Here is a 20,241-nt window from a genome sequence, read left to right as displayed (position 1 = left end):
GTGAGCTGCAAGATGCTATTGCTGATATCATATCTTTCGTGCTAGGGGGATGATTTTAAAGTCCTAAGTGTGCGACCGCCTAGCTAAAATATATTTTTTTTTATAGGAAGAGAATGAAGAGACCGAGTTACCTCGACTGTTAGAGAAGGTCGATGGTGAAGGTGCACGCTACGCGATGGAACAGCTCGCGAAGGCAGCGCTACAGAACGCGTATGAAGCCGCGAGAAATATGAAGGCGCTTGGCGACACAAGGGCGCAGCTTGCTGAGGTAAATTGAAACTTACAAACACTGTGGTGCATATTAGCCTTCCTGTACATGAAGTATACAGTGTAGTAGATAGAAGTATTAATAGTTAAAGGTATGTTTACAGCGGATAAATGTATAGGCGGGACAGTATAATTTCGCTGTCGGCGGAACAAAGTTTTACTTCTGTGATAAATAATATTCACAAGTCTTGATAAAATTCCATGTCCGCCCATGTCACTCATGATAGACAGAAGAGGTAAACACTTATCTCTAAGAGGATCGACAAGGTCGGCCTTGTCTAATTGGGGTAATTAACTCACTCCATAAGGCGTCAGACAGACACCTAGGGTGGGACCGATTACTATTCACGTGTAGTTCACAAATAAAACCCTCTTGCAGCTAGAAGAGAAATCGGAGAGAACAGCGAGCGCGCTAAGAGCAGCGGAAGACCAGAACCTCAATCCTTGGGCAGTCCCCCCTGCGCTGGCCGCCTTACTGGCCAACGTCTCCTCCGGAACCTCCACCCGATCAGTCTCGCCTGTCGACGTGTGAGTATAAACCATACCTATTGCAGTTGACAGAGAAGTGAGGACTGTAAGCGCGCTGAGTAAAAAGCAACAAAGCATCGCCTTAATTTGTTAATTTTATTTTTTAGTAACCTGTTGGACGTGCGGCCGCCTGTATTAGGAAAACGGGAGTCGAACACCGCCCCTACTTCGCCTCCAGACGATATCCGGAATTCACCTTTCCATCGAAATACGTAAGTTTTGTTTAAACAACGAAAGTATACGATTGGAATTGGCATGGCATTTCTGGTCAAAATAAAAACATTCTTTCGGCCATTTGTAGTAGGATCGAACAGATATATTTTGGTCGGTGATCTTCATCATTTGTAATACTTAATTAATTAATTAATTCAATATATGTAATACTGTATTTTCCATCATATTTTGTGCTTATAAAAAACTTAGATTAAGAAACTTTCCATTCGTGTCATCAGCGGCCGTCGCGGCTCTGTTCGTCTACGTGACTTGGGCGTGTACGGTCGGGAAGAGAACGGCGACGGAGGAGTAGACCCCATGACGCAGTCTCTGGTGGAGCCCACGAGCCCCAAGCCAGTGCCGCTCAGCCGAGTGCCCAGCGCTCCCGGCAGCCTCAGGTAAGATAGTTATACTCCGACGTTAACCTCTATTCACAGGATCTCACGTTTAATTTTGCATTTTGTCATTATTAACCAGCGCGTGTAAATCTCCAGAGGTCGACAACTATTGGGCTTGCGAGTACCGCCCAATATCGTTAAAATTACTTTTGAAGCGACCAACATATCTTGACCCCTATTCGCAAATGTGTATCACATTCCCAGGGGTCTACAACCAGTGGGCGGGCTAGTATCGCCGGTCGCCGCGCGTCGCATGCCCGAGAGTCCCCGCGTGATGCGACGACAACACAGCCTCGCCAAGCCAGCCTCATTGTACGTATTGAGTAGACATTTGTGGAATTGGTGATATATCTATTTGAAGTGAATACAATGCATCTTATGATGCGTCCAATCTATCCTCCTATCCAAATGTCATTTATCTGTCAACTGTCACTTGAAAATTACGCTTTGCTATAATTGTAGCGTGAAGAACAAATCAACAAACAAACGCACTTTCGCATTTATAATAGGTATGGGTAGTGATTCTCAGCTAAAATGTCACAATATGATGGAAAATCATTCTGATTAGACTTGTTCGTTCTTAGTTTGGAATTTGGACGCATTACACTCGGATTTTATTTTATAGAAATTTTTAGAAAACCCAGAATCGTATATTACTCAGTTTTTGAACAGTCAAAATTAGAAGATAGAAAATGTAGAACTTGCTAATCAACATAGTAATTTAAGTTAATATAAGTAAACAAAAAATCAAAATAAACATAATAGAATCTAGTGAAGTAACTCACAATAAAGATTTAGCAGTTTCTCTATCTCTAATATTTATAAAATGCATTATGTATCTATCTATTTTTTTAATAAGGCACTATGCTATTTTGTTTTTATTTTGTATTTTCCAGTTTTTTTTTTGCATTGGGTAGAATTGCTTCAGTAATTAGTACTCCCACCACCTCTACCCGCCTCTGCATGATACGATTTGCTTGGGTTTATGTGCTATGGAATACCTAAAGTACCGGGCAGGAAATATTGCACATCGAACTTTAGAAAGAGATTTCGGCTGCGTGAAGCATCGTCCCTGTCACTCATACCTATGTGACGTTTTGTCGGTCTTCAAGACAGAGACAACGCTCTACTCAACCGCTATCTCTTTCTAAACTTCGATGTGCAATATTTCCTGCCGGGTACTATAGTTTAATTGGGTTGTACAATTTGGGGGAGACTTGTGTAAGATGGAAAGGGCCTTTTTTATCACAGAAATGTTACCAAAGCTCATCAAACCTTTAAGCCAAGTCCATAACAATAAAAATTTGCGTTGTGTGCTGAATGCTGCATCATTAATATTTTCGACATTTTTCACGTAAAGACGAAAATGTTATTGTTATTGAACACACTCATTGTTATTGCAAAACATGAAGCAAATTTTCATTGGTGTGGCCACAGCTTTAGGGAATTTTGGAATATCCATTACACTACTAAATTGAATATTTGCAAATAAAGCATTTCACAAATTGAAAAAGTTATAAAATACCACGTTTCCATTTCCCACGTTCCACTTTACCTAAAATATTTGAATTTTGGTAATGTTCCTGAAAATAGCACTTCTTTTCATTAAATTGCATGGTATGTTAGTAGGATACACATAAAAACCTAGAAATGCATGTGTATGAAAAAATATAGCCAAATAATAGTTTTGTATGTACAGACATCGATCTACTTTTAATCGATAATAATATAGTACTGTCAGCCCCGAATTATCGGTTTTTCCTTGAAACCGAATCTTAAATTTTACCGACAAGATCTGTTGGATAATATTTAAGAGGGGACTCTAGCCCCAAGGAATTTGAAAAATAGGTATTTGAAGAAACTATTGCCATCGCGCTGTGCCCGACCAAGCGAGCTAAAGTGCGAAAGGGACAACCGCAGCTCAGGCTTATTTTACCTACAAAATCCTTGACCAAGACACGTTTCATATTCCGCTGTTTTATTTTTCATAACTGGACAGATCTCAAAAAGTCTCAAAATTTAGAGGAAAAGTATATTTATGCGTCTAGTTTTTAATTCTCATATTTATTTCAATGATTATGTTTTGGAAAAAAAGACATGATGGGGCACATATTAAATAGAATTGCATGCATTAGATGCATTATCACACTAATATTATAAAGGCGAAAGTTTGTATGTGTGTGTGTGTGTGTGTGTGTGTGTGTGTGTGTGTGTGTGTGTGTGTGTGTATGTTTGTTACTCCTTCATGCAAAAACTACTGGACGGATTTGGCTGAAATTTGGAATGGAGATAGATAATATCCTGGATTAGCACATAGGCAACTTTTTATCCCGGAAAATCAAAGAGCTCCCACGGGATTTCAAAAAACCTAAATCCACGCGGGCAAAGTCGCGGGCATCGTCTAGTTCACAAATAAAACAGTTGAATGCGTTTGTATAATGTCCACGAGTCCCCTCCTAAGGCGTTGTCAAATAAGTCTACTGTTTAAATATTCAGATTTCATTCCACTATTCTGAAGTTGTATACATATATATTTTGAAAATAACGAAGCACATTTTGTCGTGTTAACACTTGGTCATTTCTTTGTATCTTACACACAATATTCAGTTTATGGGATTTTCATGTACGCATATAAATCTTGGGCATGTAAAGCGGCGATAGATTTCGTGTTTGCAAGTACATTTATTATAACAAGTCGTATATATAAGAGGATATTTTCATAGATCTATTGTCGTAACGACTTTGAGAAAACTCTGTTAATTGATAATGGAAATATTGATTAAGCAAAAGTCTTCTTGGAAATTCAGGAAAAATGTCTTAGGGACAATTCAGTGCCTCCATTAAAAAATAGAACCTTTTTTAAAGATAATGATACGTAGAACTAATATTATGTATTTCGAAGTTGAAATCACGTTCTTAAGAATAAAATCATCATTCAAAAGAAGTAATATTTTCAACTCCAAATGGAGGTAGGCACTAAATTTTTCCATAACTGAACAAAAAAGTCGTTTTGACGTGACGGTTTTCGTAATTTTTTATAAAGGGTACTTTGACGTTGCTCAGAGGTTGCTAGGCTTTATGTAGAGTACAAAAATTTGGAAATGTTTTCGCCCTTATCGGATTTAATAGCTTTAGCATTGTTTAAGAAATTGTGCGCAACCGCAAACTGTATTCCCATATCAATTAATTGAGCGAATGGCAAGCACTAAGCATAGTAAGATTTGCTTGCAAATACGATAAATCGCTCTATATCGTGCGGAGAGCGTGGTGGCGGCGCGTGACCCTAATGTATTGCTTGCAGCCTCCTCACCGACCTCAACATAGTCGAGGACTGACGACGAAGCACCTGCACACCGTAGATAACCAAAATATACAACCAATACAATCCGATTATATGTTGGTTGATTCCGGAAACCTGCATCAATCATTATTACAATCGCAATTGTTGTGATTGGCTGAATTTATGGATTCTTGATGCAACAATGCATTGTAGCCAATAGTGAGCGTGCGTCAACCAATCAAGTGATTGCGATCATCACACTGTAGCTGTCATTTTCCTGCACACGATCCTTTGTGTATGATTAGGCGAATATCCGCAACCTATTCTGTAACTTTTGAAACATTCCTGTTGGCTTTTTAAAATGTTGCCAAAAGTTATCGCTTTATTGTCTTTATTATGTAAGAAAATAATTCAAATCAAATGTTGCAGGATAGGGAGCTCTAATAACAGGTTTTGGCATTTCATTCTCCTAAATGTAAAAAAAAATATTTTTGATTGGCGCAAAGATTTGAAAGTTTTTTTTCAAACAGGCTTGTATGAGTAGATACTTAGTTAAAAGCAATAATGAACACGCTTGTCTTTGAGTCGAGAATCTGCGGCGTCGGTAAACATTTTATACTTTTGTGAAAATGGGTTATCTTTAATAAAATGCCTGTACCTGTATATATTCAACTTTGAATCGTTAGTAAGAACTGTTTGTTGCATGTTGTTCTATGTAAATAACAGCGGTTATCTTCCTTCATGTCACAACAAGGGATTCTATATCTATATTACCTCTTAAATAGTTAATCTTACTTAGGTATTTGACGAATGTTTAGTTAATACAATTTTATGTGATGCATTTTCTATACAATTTTCATAGTATATTTTCTAATCAATAAACTATTTTACAATATATGTAACATGTCACTAATATCCAAAGGATAATTTTAAGTACAATAAATGTAGTATTAACACAAGCCATGTTTTATAACCTGACTCTTTAGTTGCACATTTAAAATAGGGTTCCTTTTTGAAACATTTCTGAACGGCCTGGCCAATCTGAATTTGAATGTGTCCGTCCGTCTATAAAAACGTCATTACTTTTCTGTACATAATGACTTCATATTCACAAACAATTATGCGTTTCAACGACTCCATGCCGAGCAGATAATAACTTTAGTCAAATAGGTATCAAATAGAAATAAAATTAATACACTTTTTCACTGCGAGGACGGAGACAAAGAAACAGTGCGTGCCTGATTATTTGTTGAGTTGATTTACGGCGCTAATGTCAATAGGATTTTATATGTCGCAAGGCCTCAGTTCGGAACGAACTGTTAGTTATAAACTGTATGCGTTTTATTCTCTCCCCTTTAAGTCTCGAAATTATAAAAAACTCAACAAATGAAACTCAATGAACGATAATTAATAAATAATCTATGGTTAAAATTACGCTTATTACAAGTTGAATACTCCTCATCCCATATTTTCAATTATTTTTGAAAACGCACAGAATATGCACCTATACTTAATGTCACAAATTCTGTAATCATAAGCTTTAATATGGTTAGCCTACCTAGCGTGTATGTGTAGACAAATGTATATTTAGATAATAAAATGTTGGCAGCAACTTTGTTGTTTGTTTGCATCCTTGCATGGCACGCTAAGTTTGCATGGTTGCTAGCTTCCTACTTAGAACATTAGAATTCTATTTTGATAGCTCTTTTCTGGAGGCGCAGCGCGTTGCGCGTCGCGTGGTGCGTCGCGTCGCGTTGTTAACTTAAATAAAATATTTGACCAATGACCAAGTATGAGAGCGTATGCTCTTGACGATTCAAAAGTACTTGTAAAAGTCTAATTGAATAAAAATATTTTGAATTTGAATTTGATATGGTGTAGTACGACGCGCGACGCAACGCACCACGCGACGGGTCTCCAGAAAGGAGCCCTAATTGATAAGAATTTAACACATGTGTTAGCAAAAATTAAACAAAAATGATTTTACGACTTAGAAGAAACCTGATAATTTTCTGTTTCAAAAAAATAGTGAACGTAAATTGCTTAATGCACTTGAAAGCTCAATCTCGAACATTGAAGTTGTATTGACTATAGCTGTACTATACTATACTATACTATAGATGCTACTGTAAATGCTTGAATGAGATGGCACGTAGGATAGAGTCCGGATTGTAGGAGTGTAACAGCGATGTTGAAGATATAATTATGTCAATGTCACCCTCCCGCAACCAGCGCCTTACCTCACGAGCTGTCTCAGTGGAACGGTATACCTATAATAATAATATGTGCCCTCACAATAATTTTATATTATATATTAGTATTTGCAAATGCAATTACTTTACTGAATGTAAAAAATCAAAACCACATTTGATACAAGATAGATAGCATTACAATCCCCTAGTAAGTATCTTTTTTATGATTTTAAATCATCACGATTTCATGCACCATAAAATGAGCTTAAAAATTTTTGCTTTGGGCAAGGACGTAGTGTGGCTTTTACATACATTTTCACGCAAATCATCAGACAGTTATGATTTTTAGCCAATAACTCTGTCCGATCCATAGGTACATGTATGAAATCAAAATCATAAAAAATTTAAATCCATTGTACCCATCTTGCTTGTATTAACAGTATAATCCGAAAAATTCGCGTTTATTTACAAAATAAGACACCCTAATACACTTTAACTATTTATAGGAGATGTCCCAAGAATATCAAAAATAATAACGCAGTGAATATCATAATTCTTAGTATTTTAAAATAATCGTATAACGTTCAAAATAACTCAGCATACGTCACACTAAACTCTCATATTATCATCTTACTCCTTAACGAATCCCACTTCTGATTACTTTTTGTAGGGAGCCCGGGGGTGAGGCCACGCCACCTGCGTCGCCTAGCGCGGCGAGGAGGGCCAGAGACGACGATGTGTTTCTGCGACTGACTGGCGCCGCGCCGGAGAACGCACCTCAGGGCACTGTCAAGGAAGTCATACCCAAGGTTCGTAAGCCCACTTCTGGTACCGTTTGTAGGGAGCCCAGGGGCGAGGCCGCGCCACCCGCGTCGCCTAGCGCGGCGAGGAGACCCAAAGATGTGTTCTTGCAACTCATTGGCTCCGTGTTGGAGTACGTGCCTCAGCACACCGTCAAGGAAATCACGCTCAAGATACGTAAACGGCCACTTCTGATACTGTTTGTAGAGAGCCCGTTTGAGGTGCCACCTAGTGCTGCGAGGAGAGCCAGAGACGACGATGTATTGCTGTGACTGACCGGCACGGTGCCTCATAATGTTAACTTTTAGTCATGAGTCTCCATGATGTTCTTAAAGGTGTGTGAAGTCTGCCTATCCCCACTTAGTTAACTCTGGCCTAAATTCTTCTGTAAGGAGACCCGTTCTCAGTAGTAAGCCGGCGATGGGTTGAGATAATAATGTTTGTTTCAGCGCCCAAATTTCGTCGGGAGCAACGTAAGCGGCGGCAGTTCGTGGCTGCAGTGCACTCACGTCGCCGAGGGCCACTTGGGCGCTGCGCAAGCGCTTGCCGCCACGCCGCATGCGCTGTACAGCGGGGGAGTCGGTAAGTGCAGACTGCAGAGCCATACAGTAGATTCTTAGGGTTCAATTTACGATTTTCCAAGTTAGACCCACAGTAAAACCCTCGAAAAAAATAGTGCGAATCGATCCCTAACCTGTGTATGAAAGTTTTCAGAGTACAGTTTTCATTTTCACGACTTGGCCCGTTCGCGTTGGGCCGAATTCCTCTATCTCTAATGGCTTATTTTCGCGTCGCTAATCGCTCTCAAAATAACATCCTGTATAGATTGCCTCCTTTGCATCATATCGAACATCCCACTGACTCCCATGGGCCTGCCAATTTCGCGATTAAGTATATATACCGAATCGCGGGAGAGCGTCGGTTCGGTACTTGAGACTTGGGCGCGTTTGGAACTCTCGTAGCTTTAGTTTTAAGTTTACGTAATTAATTATCACCACTATATCATCTTTCAAATCCAACAAATCGGACAAAAGGTATACAATAGACCCTTCTATACTAATAAATAAAATTGGAGTGTCTGTCTGTAATTTCGAAATAACTACCGCATATTAAGGTCATATGGTTATTTGAACGATACTATAACTGAATCACACGTTTTTAAAATTTTTGTCTGTCTGTCTGTCTGTCTGTCTGTCTGTCTGTCTGTTTGAAAAGGCTAATCTTGGGAACGGCTGAACCGATTTTGACGGGATTTTCACAGACAAGTAGAGAATTGACCAGGGAGTAACATAGGCTACTTTTTTAACCGACTTTCAAAAAGGGAGTTGTGTTTTTCTACCTATGTACACCGAAATCTCCGAGATTTCTGAACTGATTTGCGTCATTTCTTTTTTAATCGATAGAGGAACTTTGCGACATTGTTTCATAAAAAATTTGGAGTCCAACTCCTCAATCCTGATGCTGCAGGGGATCTGACCAATCCACGCGGGCGAAGCTGCGGGCATCAGCTAGTTTTTGAATAAATGATTTTGACTTGCTCTTGGTGTGTTCTCGGGGCACCTTCTTGACTCCCTGCAAATTGCAAATTATCTACTTTAAATTATGTACCAGATCGAACGGTCCGCAGCTGGGACCTGTCGGGCGGGAGGGAAGCGTGGCGAGCGTGCTGCGCAGGCGCCGTGGCTGCGCTCGCCGCTGACTCGCGCGTCGTGCTCGCCGCCACCGGCGCCGCTGTCAAGCTGTTTGATACCAGGACTGGGAATGGGTCAAGTGCTGTTCTATGGTAACTAAACATACAACTACAGGCATAATGCGTAACTGATTAGGTTCCTGCGGTAGTAGAGTGGTATAGGTTCTTGGTCTAGTTCAGCTTCCAGTTGACCTAGAATCATGTTTGGCAGGTTACCTAAAACAGATTTCCATTTATGTTTATGCATAATAGTTTTTGATTTATCGTGCAAAATGTCAGAAAACTACCCAAGTATGTAAGCCTCGGTGCGCGAGTCTGACTCGCTCTTGGCCGGTTTTTTTGTCTACATAAGTTATTTTACTTTTTGATTGAACTTTGTTGTTGTTGTTTGTCGTAGGCCTTCAGGAGCCGCGGGTCAAAACGCAACAGCTGTGACGGCTATGTCTCTAGCTTCCGCGACCCGCTTGTATACTGCCGCTGGGGACAAATTGCGTCTCTGGGATTTGCGCATGTAAGATTTTGACAACCTTCCTGACGTAGTGGTGAACACTGGTCTTATTAGCAGGAGGTCTCAAGTTCAATTCCCGGCAGGAAGTCTGGTGAGAGGCTACGGCCGTGGCTAGTGTCATAACGGCTAAGCCGTGCCGCCTAGCGATTTAGCGTTCCAGTACGATGAGATATAGGTTTAATGATACGTACGATAAGATATAGGTTTAATAGGTTTCGCCTTGGTGCCGAGCGTCACAAATACCTAATGTTCGTGCGCTGTGCAACCAAGTAGGTACCTACCATCTTATACCAACATAATATTGTATTAAGTGTACTGTGTAGTCTCACCCGTATTTCATATAATTAATTTTTAGAGGAATGTGCAGCGCCCAGACAAGTCGCCAAGACTTCAGGGCGCTAAGAATACAATGGCTAACTTGTAATCGAACAAAAAAATACTGTACTTTTGTAGTCAGCGAAGTAACTCACTAGTGTTGTTGTGGTGGCTTAATACAGCGTATTAGTGCGCGTAAATATTACAAGCATCAATTTTTGTTTAGGTTGGAATGCGTGTACAAGGCTTGGTCGGGGCACGCGGCGGCGGTCATGTGCCTGGCCCGCGAGCCGCTGCCGTCGGGGGACCGCCTCGCGACCGGCTCGCGCGACCACTGCGTGCGCGTGCTGGACTTGCAGCATAACAATGGTACGTATACAAGCCACAGAGTAGGCACGTTGCAGCAGTCATGTGCCTGGCCCGTTAGCCGCTGCCCAGACCGCCTCGCGTCTATGGGCGGGTGCTCGACTTGCAGCACAACAATGGTACGCCATCATCATTGTTTCAGCCTACGGATGTATGTAAAAAGGTGTGCGCGTAAGGTGTTAAGCCGCGTTTTCGCTAGGATGCCGAGCCATCATTTTGATCCGAGCAAATGTTCCCTGTTCATCCGACGTGACGTTCGCCGATTCACGTTCACGGTCTTGTCTCGCTTGAATGCTCCCTGCGATTTGTTTGTCGTCTGTCCACGCAGTGGGGGAAGGTGTGGGAAAGAAGGGTTGTCTTCCAATGCTATGCTATCCGGTCCGAAGTTGCCATTCTAACACACATAAATTCTGATTGTACAGCCAAATGTTTTACTCGTTGGCACAGGGACCTGGGAGGCATGCAATCGCCGACAGCTGGAGCCGCCGCACTACGACGGCGTGCAAGCTGTCTACCTGCGCGGCAACTTCCTCTACAGCGCCTCGCGTGACTCCAGCCTCAAATGCTGGTCTCTGACGGATAACACGCTCACACATGTACGTTGTCTTTACTATCATTTATTCGACGACAAAGTTACCTTTGTCTGCGACTATATGTCGTCTCATACACGTAGCTACGCGTGCTCACATGGATGAATTTATCTGTACATTCGAGTCGTCTCTTTGTATGCAGAGCGTGATGAACGCCCACAAAGGATGGGTGACGGGACTATGCGCAGTGGGCACGGGGCTGGCGAGCTGTGGCCGGGACCAGGCGCTACGTCTCTGGAGCGGGACCCTGCGTCCCGCCGCCCCGCCCGCGTCACTGCCCGACGTTCCGCACGCACTCGCCGCGTGTCCCGCCACGCACACGCTCTACACGGCCGGCAGGTGAGTCACGGGCCTATGTGCAGTGGGCACGGGGCTGGCGAGCTGTGGCCGGGACCAGGCGCTACGTCTCTGGAGCGGGACCCTGCGTCCCGCCGCCCCGCCCGCGTCACTGCCCGACGTTCCGCACGCACTCGCCGCGTGTCCCGCCACGCACACGCTCTACACGGCCGGCAGGTGAGTGACGGGCGTATGCGCAGTGGGCACGGGGCTGGCGAGCTGTGGCCGGGACCAGGCGCTACGTCTCTGGAGCGGGACCCTGCGTCCCGGCTGATGAGCTTTGAATGAAGTATTTGGTGAGTTCGGTTCGGTGGATGATGGAACTGTGGAGCAGCAACTGTGCTTCGCGTACTACGCGCTGGGGAACAGGACTGACGGGATGCGGTCGGGCGAGACTGGATAGAGGATCTTTACAACTGGACACCACGTCACGTATGCCATTCCACCAGTATTTTTTTCAATTCATAGTTTTTCACGTTTGGTTGCAATCAGACCAGCTGGCTGTATGATCGAAGTTATCAAATAAGATGTTTGTACTTGATGTACTTATGTAGCAAAATATCTATAATTGTTATTGACCTACTGAGAAGACTTACGCCAACGCACGGCCATCGAATATCGGTAGAAGAACTGTTCCACCCAATTCCTGGTATGTAATTTTATAAAAATATTCTTCTTTTCAAACATCAGAACGTAGAGTCGCTACAGCAACTGAAAAACAAAATGCAGAACTGCGATCTGTAAGAATAGTCTTGTTCGCACCTTGTTATATCTCTAAGAAACTTAACCCCTCTAATATCATGTTACAACTTGTACAGTAAAATTCAACAGATCCCAATCTTTTTACAACATATAATTGTACCAACTTGTAAAGTAGTGAACCATTTGTGGAGATCTTAACATGTGAGTGTGTTGCAGCGGCGGCGAAGTGCGCGCGTGGCGGCTGGTCTCCGAGCCCTGAGCGACACAGGTGCACACATGCACACGTACACACAAACACACACAGAGAGAGAAACACACGCACACTACCTACTACTATAAACATAAACTCGCACATCAACAGTATACATTACGTCAAATAAGCCGTGACGTGTCAGTGGTCACTCGGCAGTAGCAAATCTGTATCCTATCTCGCTCATGTTAAGGGCAAAATAGGCATCCAATAAACCAGTAAAACTAAACCTACCTACCTACCTACCTCTACCTAGAGACTCAGCGTACCTGTAGAGGTAGAGGTAGAGTTCAGATTACCTGTTTGATACCTTGTTGATAATGTTCAAATTGTCAATAAAATGTTTGTGAAAGGAAAATACAGGGGCTCTTTCTCTCGCAGGGGAAAGAGCGAACCTTTATAACAATATAATTTCGATTTGATACTTGATTAAAGTTAGTATTTGTTAGCCTTTGGGCTATTAATTTACAAATTATTTACGATTATGAAGGAATTATTTCAAATTCCAATTTTGGGGTGGATGCAGAGGCAAAAATGCTTTACGAACATCAGATTTGTCCTTATCAAATTCGTTGAATGGGGCGTCATATTACGTCCTTCTTTTCTACACACACACACACACACACATATTCATACACACAAGGTCACTGCATCAACACCGCAGACGATCTCCACGGTTATTGGTATTATCTCTTTGCCAAATTGATCCTTTTTTTCTTCACACCGCTGTAAGTAAATTTTGAAAGATTTGAAAAAGACCGAATACGCCATTTTTGATCCTTATAAAAGGCATTTTGCGTCGTATATTACGGGTTTCAGTTTTGTTATGTTATGGGAATTGTAGAAAAAATACTAAAATTTCTTATTGGAAAACATTGGTTGTGGACCACAAAAATTTTAGCCGAAAACTAAATCATTGCGAATACGTAAAGCGTTTTTTTAAAATCTTGTATGGTATTTTTGTGTCAATATCGAATAAGTGCATTTTCTTTGTATTGCAGTCCAAATGAACCGTCTGGCGACGCGAATCACGTCGCCTGTTTTTGTAATGTGTTGAGTAAGCTCACAGACAAGTTGAGTTTCTGCGCTTCTAGTTTTGTGTTTCATAATATAATCCATACTAATATTATAAATGCGAAAGTGTGTCTGTTTGTCTGTCTGCTAGCTTTTCACGGCCCAACAGTTTAACCGATTTTGATAAAATTTGGTACAGAGTAAGCTTACATCCCGGGGACAAAGGCTACCACGGGATTCCTAAAGACTCATCCGCTTAACCGATTTGTATGAAATTTGATACCGAGGTAGCTTGCTTCCCTCTAATTATTGACCTATGCAATTTTTTATCCCGGAAAATCAAAAGAGTTCCGAAGTAACGGGCATCATCTAGTACTTAATAATTCATCCTACTTAAATCACTCCCCACTTACGAAGTGGAAATTAATGTTAAAATGACCTGGAAATAACCAGAATGACATGCTCGCTCTCAATAATCAGGTTGTCTAATGGCGTATTCGTACTTTTTGCAATTCACCATCGTCAGTCGTGTTGACCACGGCCACGCCCGAGCCACGCTTGCGCACGCGTCGTCGCCGCTTCACTCATTAACGGCAAATGTTGCTTTGCTGACCTGTTAACTATTGCACCTATACCGAATACTCGTTGCCCGCAAAATGGTCATACTGGTACTGGCTGCTACAGCGTCATCAGGTGGGAGTCATACTTGGCCACAACTGTAATTATAAAAGCTTTTGTTCTCACGATTGTGCTGGTATCTCCTGTAGCTATGACACATTGATTGGCCTAAAGTTATAGCCATTGAATGTGGCTAATTCTGTTGTACCTAACACCATCTCTAAACTTGACTAAAAAAGGTCTAATTACATTATTGCTTTCGCTATAATTATTCCTTATGAAATGGAAATACGAGATTTAGATCTGTCTAATCAATTGTATACAACAGTATTAGCCCAATAACTGATTTAATTTAGAAATATTCCTTATAAAAAAAAATTTGGTCAGAAAATACAGTGCAGTTCTCACTGTATTATTTTGTAAAGCAAAGAACGATATAATTTCAGTATCTGGTGCAACTTTTGAGAAATCATTCGGAACTTTTAAAGGAAATTATCAAGAAATCAAACAAATTGTTTTTATAAATTATAGAGAATTTTCCAATCTAATCGAATTCCTTCTAAAGCAATATTAAAATAATAGTCTCGAAAACGATCGACAGATAAAAGGAAAATTCACATAATACCGTTTAGATCCATTCTGTGTGTAACGAGTTTCGAGTACAGGTTTGCAGACAAGTGAGATCTTCCACCCTTTCTTAACTTTTCTGTGTGACTAACCACTTTTTACTTTACACAATTTTATACCAGCTTTCAATGTCAACGAATCACATCACATAATTTCTCGTGGTAACTTACTTTTTTTGTTGTAGTTACTTTATTAGACTCCATAGTCTATACTATATTATTCTATTTCTTTCTTAAGTATTTAGATTGTTGAAAAGTTCTAGTGTTAGTTTGTATTAACTCTTTGACTTTCTAACAACAACATGAAAATAATTAATTAAAAATCCTACGAGTATTGCCTCTTATTTAAGAAAATATAGGTTATTTATTAGTTCGCAAAACAAAATAACGTTTAGTAATAGCAAAATAATCGTAGAGTTTAATAAGCTTACGTTGGATCGTTCAGCAGATATTTAAATGTTGCTAAATATATCAGTATATTTATTTCATCTAATTTTCTTCTTTTCTTGATACTCTTAGAAATATTTGAAATGTTATTTTGATCTATGCTTTGATTTATGTATTGTATTATGTGTTGAGTGACGGTAACATATAGAGCAATAGTTATTTGTGCAATAATATTTTTAATACTTTGGGAATTGATAGTCTACTTAGTGACCAAGTGTCATGTGAAGATATATTCCACAAATATATTATGCTCTATATTTTATTATTACTCTGTGATATATAGAATTTATATTCGTGAGTGGTTTCCATTATAATTATAAATGATTCCTGCTATACTCACGTTTTAGTCGCCGTAAGCTCGACTAGTTTCGAACCCATCCGGGGTCCATTTTCACAGGGCCTAAATACGTGAGTATAGCTGGAATCATTTATATTTATACTCTGTGATGCTTCCACATTTACCCTGACACAATAAGTCACACGGCATGTCTCCACAGTAATGGTCTCGTTCGCCGCTGGCGCGTGCGCGCGCCCACCGCGCGGTGACGGTCGCCCGCGGCGCCGCCCTTGCCGCGCCGCGCCTGGCGGTGACCCGCGACCAATCACAGCTCGGACACACCGCTACACTTAGATCTCATCCAATCGAGAGACACGCCTCAACCCTTGACGACCGAACGCCCGCGTAGTAACAGCGTCTGTTAAAAGGTTAAACGTCGATACACATGCATCAGCACGTAACGTGGATACCCAGCAATACCACTAGTAATATCTACCGGCAGATGGCTGACAGAAACACAGACAAATTAGAAAGCGCTCGCAATTACTTTAAGTTTTTTGGTATTTTTTCATGGCATCTTTAGGTGATCGTAGATACAATGACAAATCCATCGTTCACTTATATCGTAGAAAAATTGATAACTCGGAACTAATTCGATTAATTTGTCATTCATATTGTTGTTGTAATTAAAGTTACAATTTTAATACCCAATTTACCCTGGACATCTTTGGGTTGAAAGTACTAGTATGAACTGGTAAAACTAGACTGCCCTTGTGTAAACAGCTATCATGGCCAACCCACCACTAAAAACAGGTCTCTGAGAATGAGAAGGCTTTAGGCCATAGTCACCACGCTGGCTCGTGGATTGGCAGAATTCAGACAGATTTGGAAGGTTCCCTAACCATGTTTTCCTTCATCGTTAAAGCAAGCGATATATATTATTTTAGTTGCTTATTCATAATTGCTGTGATTTATCAGTACCTAATTGCAACCCCATAATCTGACATGAAGTAAACATTAAACACCTGTGTAGTGTGTACACTGTACAGTATTTGAAAATGATTCAATATTCAACAACATACAACCCCTCTTTCAAATAACAGGTATTTTAAGCTCCTCAATATGATTGACCTAGATAGGACCGTGAAAGAAAATTGACACTAATCTTAATATCTTAACTCCTTTATCGATATGAATTGGACAATAGGTTTGATCGACAATATTCTGAATTAGCTGATTATATTAAGCGATAAGCCGCGTAGATTAGTATTGGCCGTTTTTTTTTTGTTTTTGGTAACAAGTATACGTTTCACAATCAAAAATGGTTGATTCCTTAAATATTTCAAAAGTTAAACTTTCTTGAAATAAAATATGTAAGTATACGATTGTCTCACAGTATTATTCTACAAGACAAATCAACTATCTTCATTCATTTTTCGAAATGATTAAGATAGCAAGACATTTAAAAGTGCAAGAAAGACAAATTTCCAGCACATTAGAATATTATATACACACTCATCCATTCCGCATACTATGGCCATATGTCTTTATAATTTATAACATATCATATCGTTTTTTAATCGTGAAAATGACAAAAAGGATTGCTTACAGTAAGAGAACCTCAAAGAAGGTATATCTAGATAGTAATTAATTTCTTTCCAATATGATGGACTACGAGTATGTAATAGTTAAGACTGTATACCAATAGTTTTAGAAGTATTAAAATCACAATAAATGGCCTTCATATAGATAATAAGTTGTTATAGGTATTAACCAAATGCTTTAGCTTTATGTTATTAGATTTCTGGTCAAAACATTTTTAGCCAATTTTTTCACACCACAAGGTTTTGGCTTGCGCAAATAGATTTTGGTTAGAGTATTTTACATTTTTATATCAAGCCAATGCTTTATCGTCAAATCCGACGCACACAATAAAAAAATGAAATAATATTCGGTTTTTAATCATTTTAGGAAATTATTTTACTATTTTATTTTTTATTTTTAAGACAGTAGTTTAGTATGCAGTTTATTGTATAAGTAACTAAGTTTGCTAATAAATGGGCTCAATTTATTTTTATTTCAATAAGTTTTACAAGTCGTCAATCTATATTATTATAATATAATAATGTAATAAAGGAATTAATCATTGACGCATATATTGTCATTATCATTAATTAATCAAATAGTCTGTGATTAATCAATCAATTATATTTTTGTACATTCCTGTGCTACGGGTACGGTTGTAACAATTCGTGTATTCATAGTTTTATTTTTGAATCGCTCATTAGTCAATTTAAGCAGAAAAAGAATATTATGAAATTTATACTTTGTAAATTACCTACTGAAAATCTGTAACTTACATTCTCCTGTTTATTTATCATTTTGCTATTTCCTTATTTTTATAATTCTTGAAACTATACCTGGCTATGATTTTATTGTTTTTACATTAATGAATTTATATCTCTCCTTTGCAGTATTAAATGTACCTTACTTGATGTTTTTCGAATACCTATTTAGTTAACTTTCTGAAATGTTATTTCGAGTCTGAAACTAGCTGCTGTCCTTTTCACAATGTTTCGTGCGGAAAAGGATAGCACTAGGATTCGTCTTGTTCATTTTAAAATTGGTGTTCTATTGAATAGGCTAATCATTTAGGGGTTTACTTATGGCGTACCTATTTGAGGCTATGAGAAAGCTTATTAACAATTTTATAGAAATGTTTATATAATGTTACAGTAGGGATTATATGCTAGGACTTATTTTTCGCGTAACTAGAGACGCTTTGAGCTTTCTCTGAGTGCACGGATTTTTTGTTTAACTCGTGCCAATAAAGAAACGAATCAAAATCATTCCGTTTCATTCTCACAAGGTATGAGATTCAGCGTGTAAGTGAGAGGGAATGATTAACTTTTCGATTCGTTTCTCTATTGGCGCGATTTTTTTTAAATACACATTGACCCAACGCGCTTGGTCAACGCTTGGCGTTATTTGCTCCGTGCGGCCAACGCTTGCCGAATTTTGTGAGTGTTCACATAAACATAGAAGGAATCTTGGCGCAATTCGCTAACGGTTTTTACGCATTGGCTGTCAATCGCCAAGCTTATGTGCATTGGACTATTAAGTACTGGAGCCGTTATGACGAGCGCAATTTTAATAAATTAAGTGTGTATTTGTGTGTTGTAATATTTTTTATTAAAATGTTCTTAGAATTTAATCGCAGGCGAAATTAGTAATCTATCTGTAATCTGTCGATAAGTTACTTAATGTCCGTTCATCGTAACTTGACGCGTGAGTAATATGTTGGCACCATTGCAAATCACACAATAATAAACCTTAAGCTCTAAGAAATAAAGCAAACAAGCAATGGTGCCAACATATTACTCACGCGTCAAGTTACGATAAACGGGCTATACCAACGTTATTTTTTAAAAAATTGTTTGGCACTTTTTTGACAAATAACAACGTTGCTTAGTAACTCGTCGAAAGATTACAGGTAAATTGATTATATTCGGTGATCAATTAATATTTTACGTTTTACTCACAACACCACAATTTCGAAGACTTTCGAATTGGAACTCTACACAATAGATTTATAAAAAAAAAAAAAATTTATGAAAACCTAGAATCTCGGTGGTTTTATAGTGAAAAAAGTATAATCTCCCTTAAAAAAAAGTTTTAAGAAAACAACTAGTCATATGTCAAATGAATTATTAAATTGAATTTTTTAAATGAAAATTAAAATAATGTAATCCCAATTCTTTTTTTTTATACTTATTTATAAACTCAGATGTATATTTTTATTGCAATTGGGGTTTGATGACGTAACAAAATTAGTATTTTAATGAATCAACTGTTATTAGTTATATTGTCTTTGTTTTTATTTTTATTTTAGAGTCAAAAATTTTATTTTATATAATTTTCGGCCATAAAAGGCCGCGAGTAGGTTCAATATTTGATGAGTAGACTCTTGAAGTGGTGTAGCTACATGCAGCACCTATAAATACTGATATTAAAAGCCCCAATTGCAGGTCCCAAACTCTCTAAAAAAAGTTACGAATTTATATTATTTTTTTTACCATTAACAAATTCAGTGGCCAAAGGTGAAGTATTATTTTGAGGCGATAGATTTTATTTTATTTTGTAATTTTATAATACGTTTTAAAACTGCGAATTTTAATTTTGTGTAATGTTTCCTGAAATCATTTAGTATCAAATAAAGTTTTGTTTTTATGATAAACTCTTTTATTTCCTCTTAATCAATGCTCTCGAAAAACTGGCTGTCTGAAAAACATGGACCACAAGTTGAATAACCTGCTCACTACGCTCGCGTGCAAGTTGTAGTGCCACACGCTAGTCTAGTTCGCAGGCTTGTCGCGAACAACGCGGCGCAGAGCAGAAGAGTGGGCTTTAAGAATTTGCTTCATTTTGAAAGTATGTCTTTAATTATACTAATGAATCGATTTTGACGAGATTTATTTCTCAAATATAAAGTTCGTGCAATAATACGTAGTCGCAAACAGGCGAATTGTCCTTTTTAAGGACTTAATAATAAGGTAGATATTATTATACGGGATAATTTCACAAGTCATCTTCATTCACTATGAATTTTCGCCGATTTTATTTCCGCCGCGGAGTCAGACCTCCTGATCCTGGTCCTCGCAGACCCAGCGCGACAGAGACGTGCAACCGCGAGCAAGTGTGTCGCTCGCCAACTGAACCTACAGAAAGCCAGCCAAGTGACAGTCGCGGCCGCGCGTCCCCGTCGCGGCGCGAATTTATAGCGTACCTATTTTTTTAGGATAGGATTAGGATTTTAAAAATTA

The 20,241-nt window shown here is 39.2% G+C and overlaps 1 protein-coding gene and 2 long non-coding RNA genes across 4 annotated transcripts in view; 1 reads left to right on the top strand and 2 right to left on the bottom strand.

Moving 5' to 3' along the window:
• Positions 1–18,668, top strand: part of LOC123870853 (kinesin-like protein KIF21A) — a 68,558-nt gene extending 49,890 nt beyond the window's left edge. Inside the window, exons 17-30 of one of the 2 annotated variants that reach the window (XM_045914335.1) lie at positions 107–268; positions 647–795; positions 903–1,007; positions 1,248–1,406; positions 1,611–1,718; positions 7,549–7,687; positions 8,129–8,261; positions 9,291–9,462; positions 9,767–9,880; positions 10,419–10,561; positions 11,006–11,154; positions 11,291–11,487; positions 12,403–12,454; positions 15,639–18,668. In XM_045914335.1, coding sequence (XP_045770291.1) covers positions 107–268; positions 647–795; positions 903–1,007; positions 1,248–1,406; positions 1,611–1,718; positions 7,549–7,687; positions 8,129–8,261; positions 9,291–9,462; positions 9,767–9,880; positions 10,419–10,561; positions 11,006–11,154; positions 11,291–11,487; positions 12,403–12,445 — 1,773 coding nt within the window. In that variant the 3' untranslated portion in view covers positions 12,446–12,454; positions 15,639–18,668. The remainder of the gene's footprint in view (positions 1–106; positions 269–646; positions 796–902; positions 1,008–1,247; positions 1,407–1,610; positions 1,719–7,548; positions 7,688–8,128; positions 8,262–9,290; positions 9,463–9,766; positions 9,881–10,418; positions 10,562–11,005; positions 11,155–11,290; positions 11,488–12,402; positions 12,455–15,638) is intronic. The other variant, XM_045914325.1, reaches the window with a different exon arrangement.
• On the bottom strand, positions 2,040–3,548 carry LOC123871044. Its single transcript, XR_006797199.1, has 2 exons — positions 2,589–3,548; positions 2,040–2,407 (listed from the first exon to the last, which is right to left on the bottom strand). It is a non-coding gene; the product is annotated as an uncharacterized LOC123871044 (long non-coding RNA).
• LOC123871045 lies at positions 4,974–7,540 on the bottom strand. The gene is made up of 2 exons (XR_006797200.1): positions 5,306–7,540; positions 4,974–5,264 (listed from the first exon to the last, which is right to left on the bottom strand). It is a non-coding gene; the product is annotated as an uncharacterized LOC123871045 (long non-coding RNA).
• Positions 18,669–20,241: the final 1,573 nt, after the last annotated feature.

The sequence above is a fragment of the Maniola jurtina genome, chromosome 2, assembly GCF_905333055.1.
Source record: "Maniola jurtina chromosome 2, ilManJurt1.1, whole genome shotgun sequence".
Classification (NCBI taxonomy): Eukaryota; Metazoa; Arthropoda; class Insecta; order Lepidoptera; family Nymphalidae; genus Maniola; species Maniola jurtina.
This window is presented reverse-complemented; position numbering and strand designations above follow the sequence as displayed.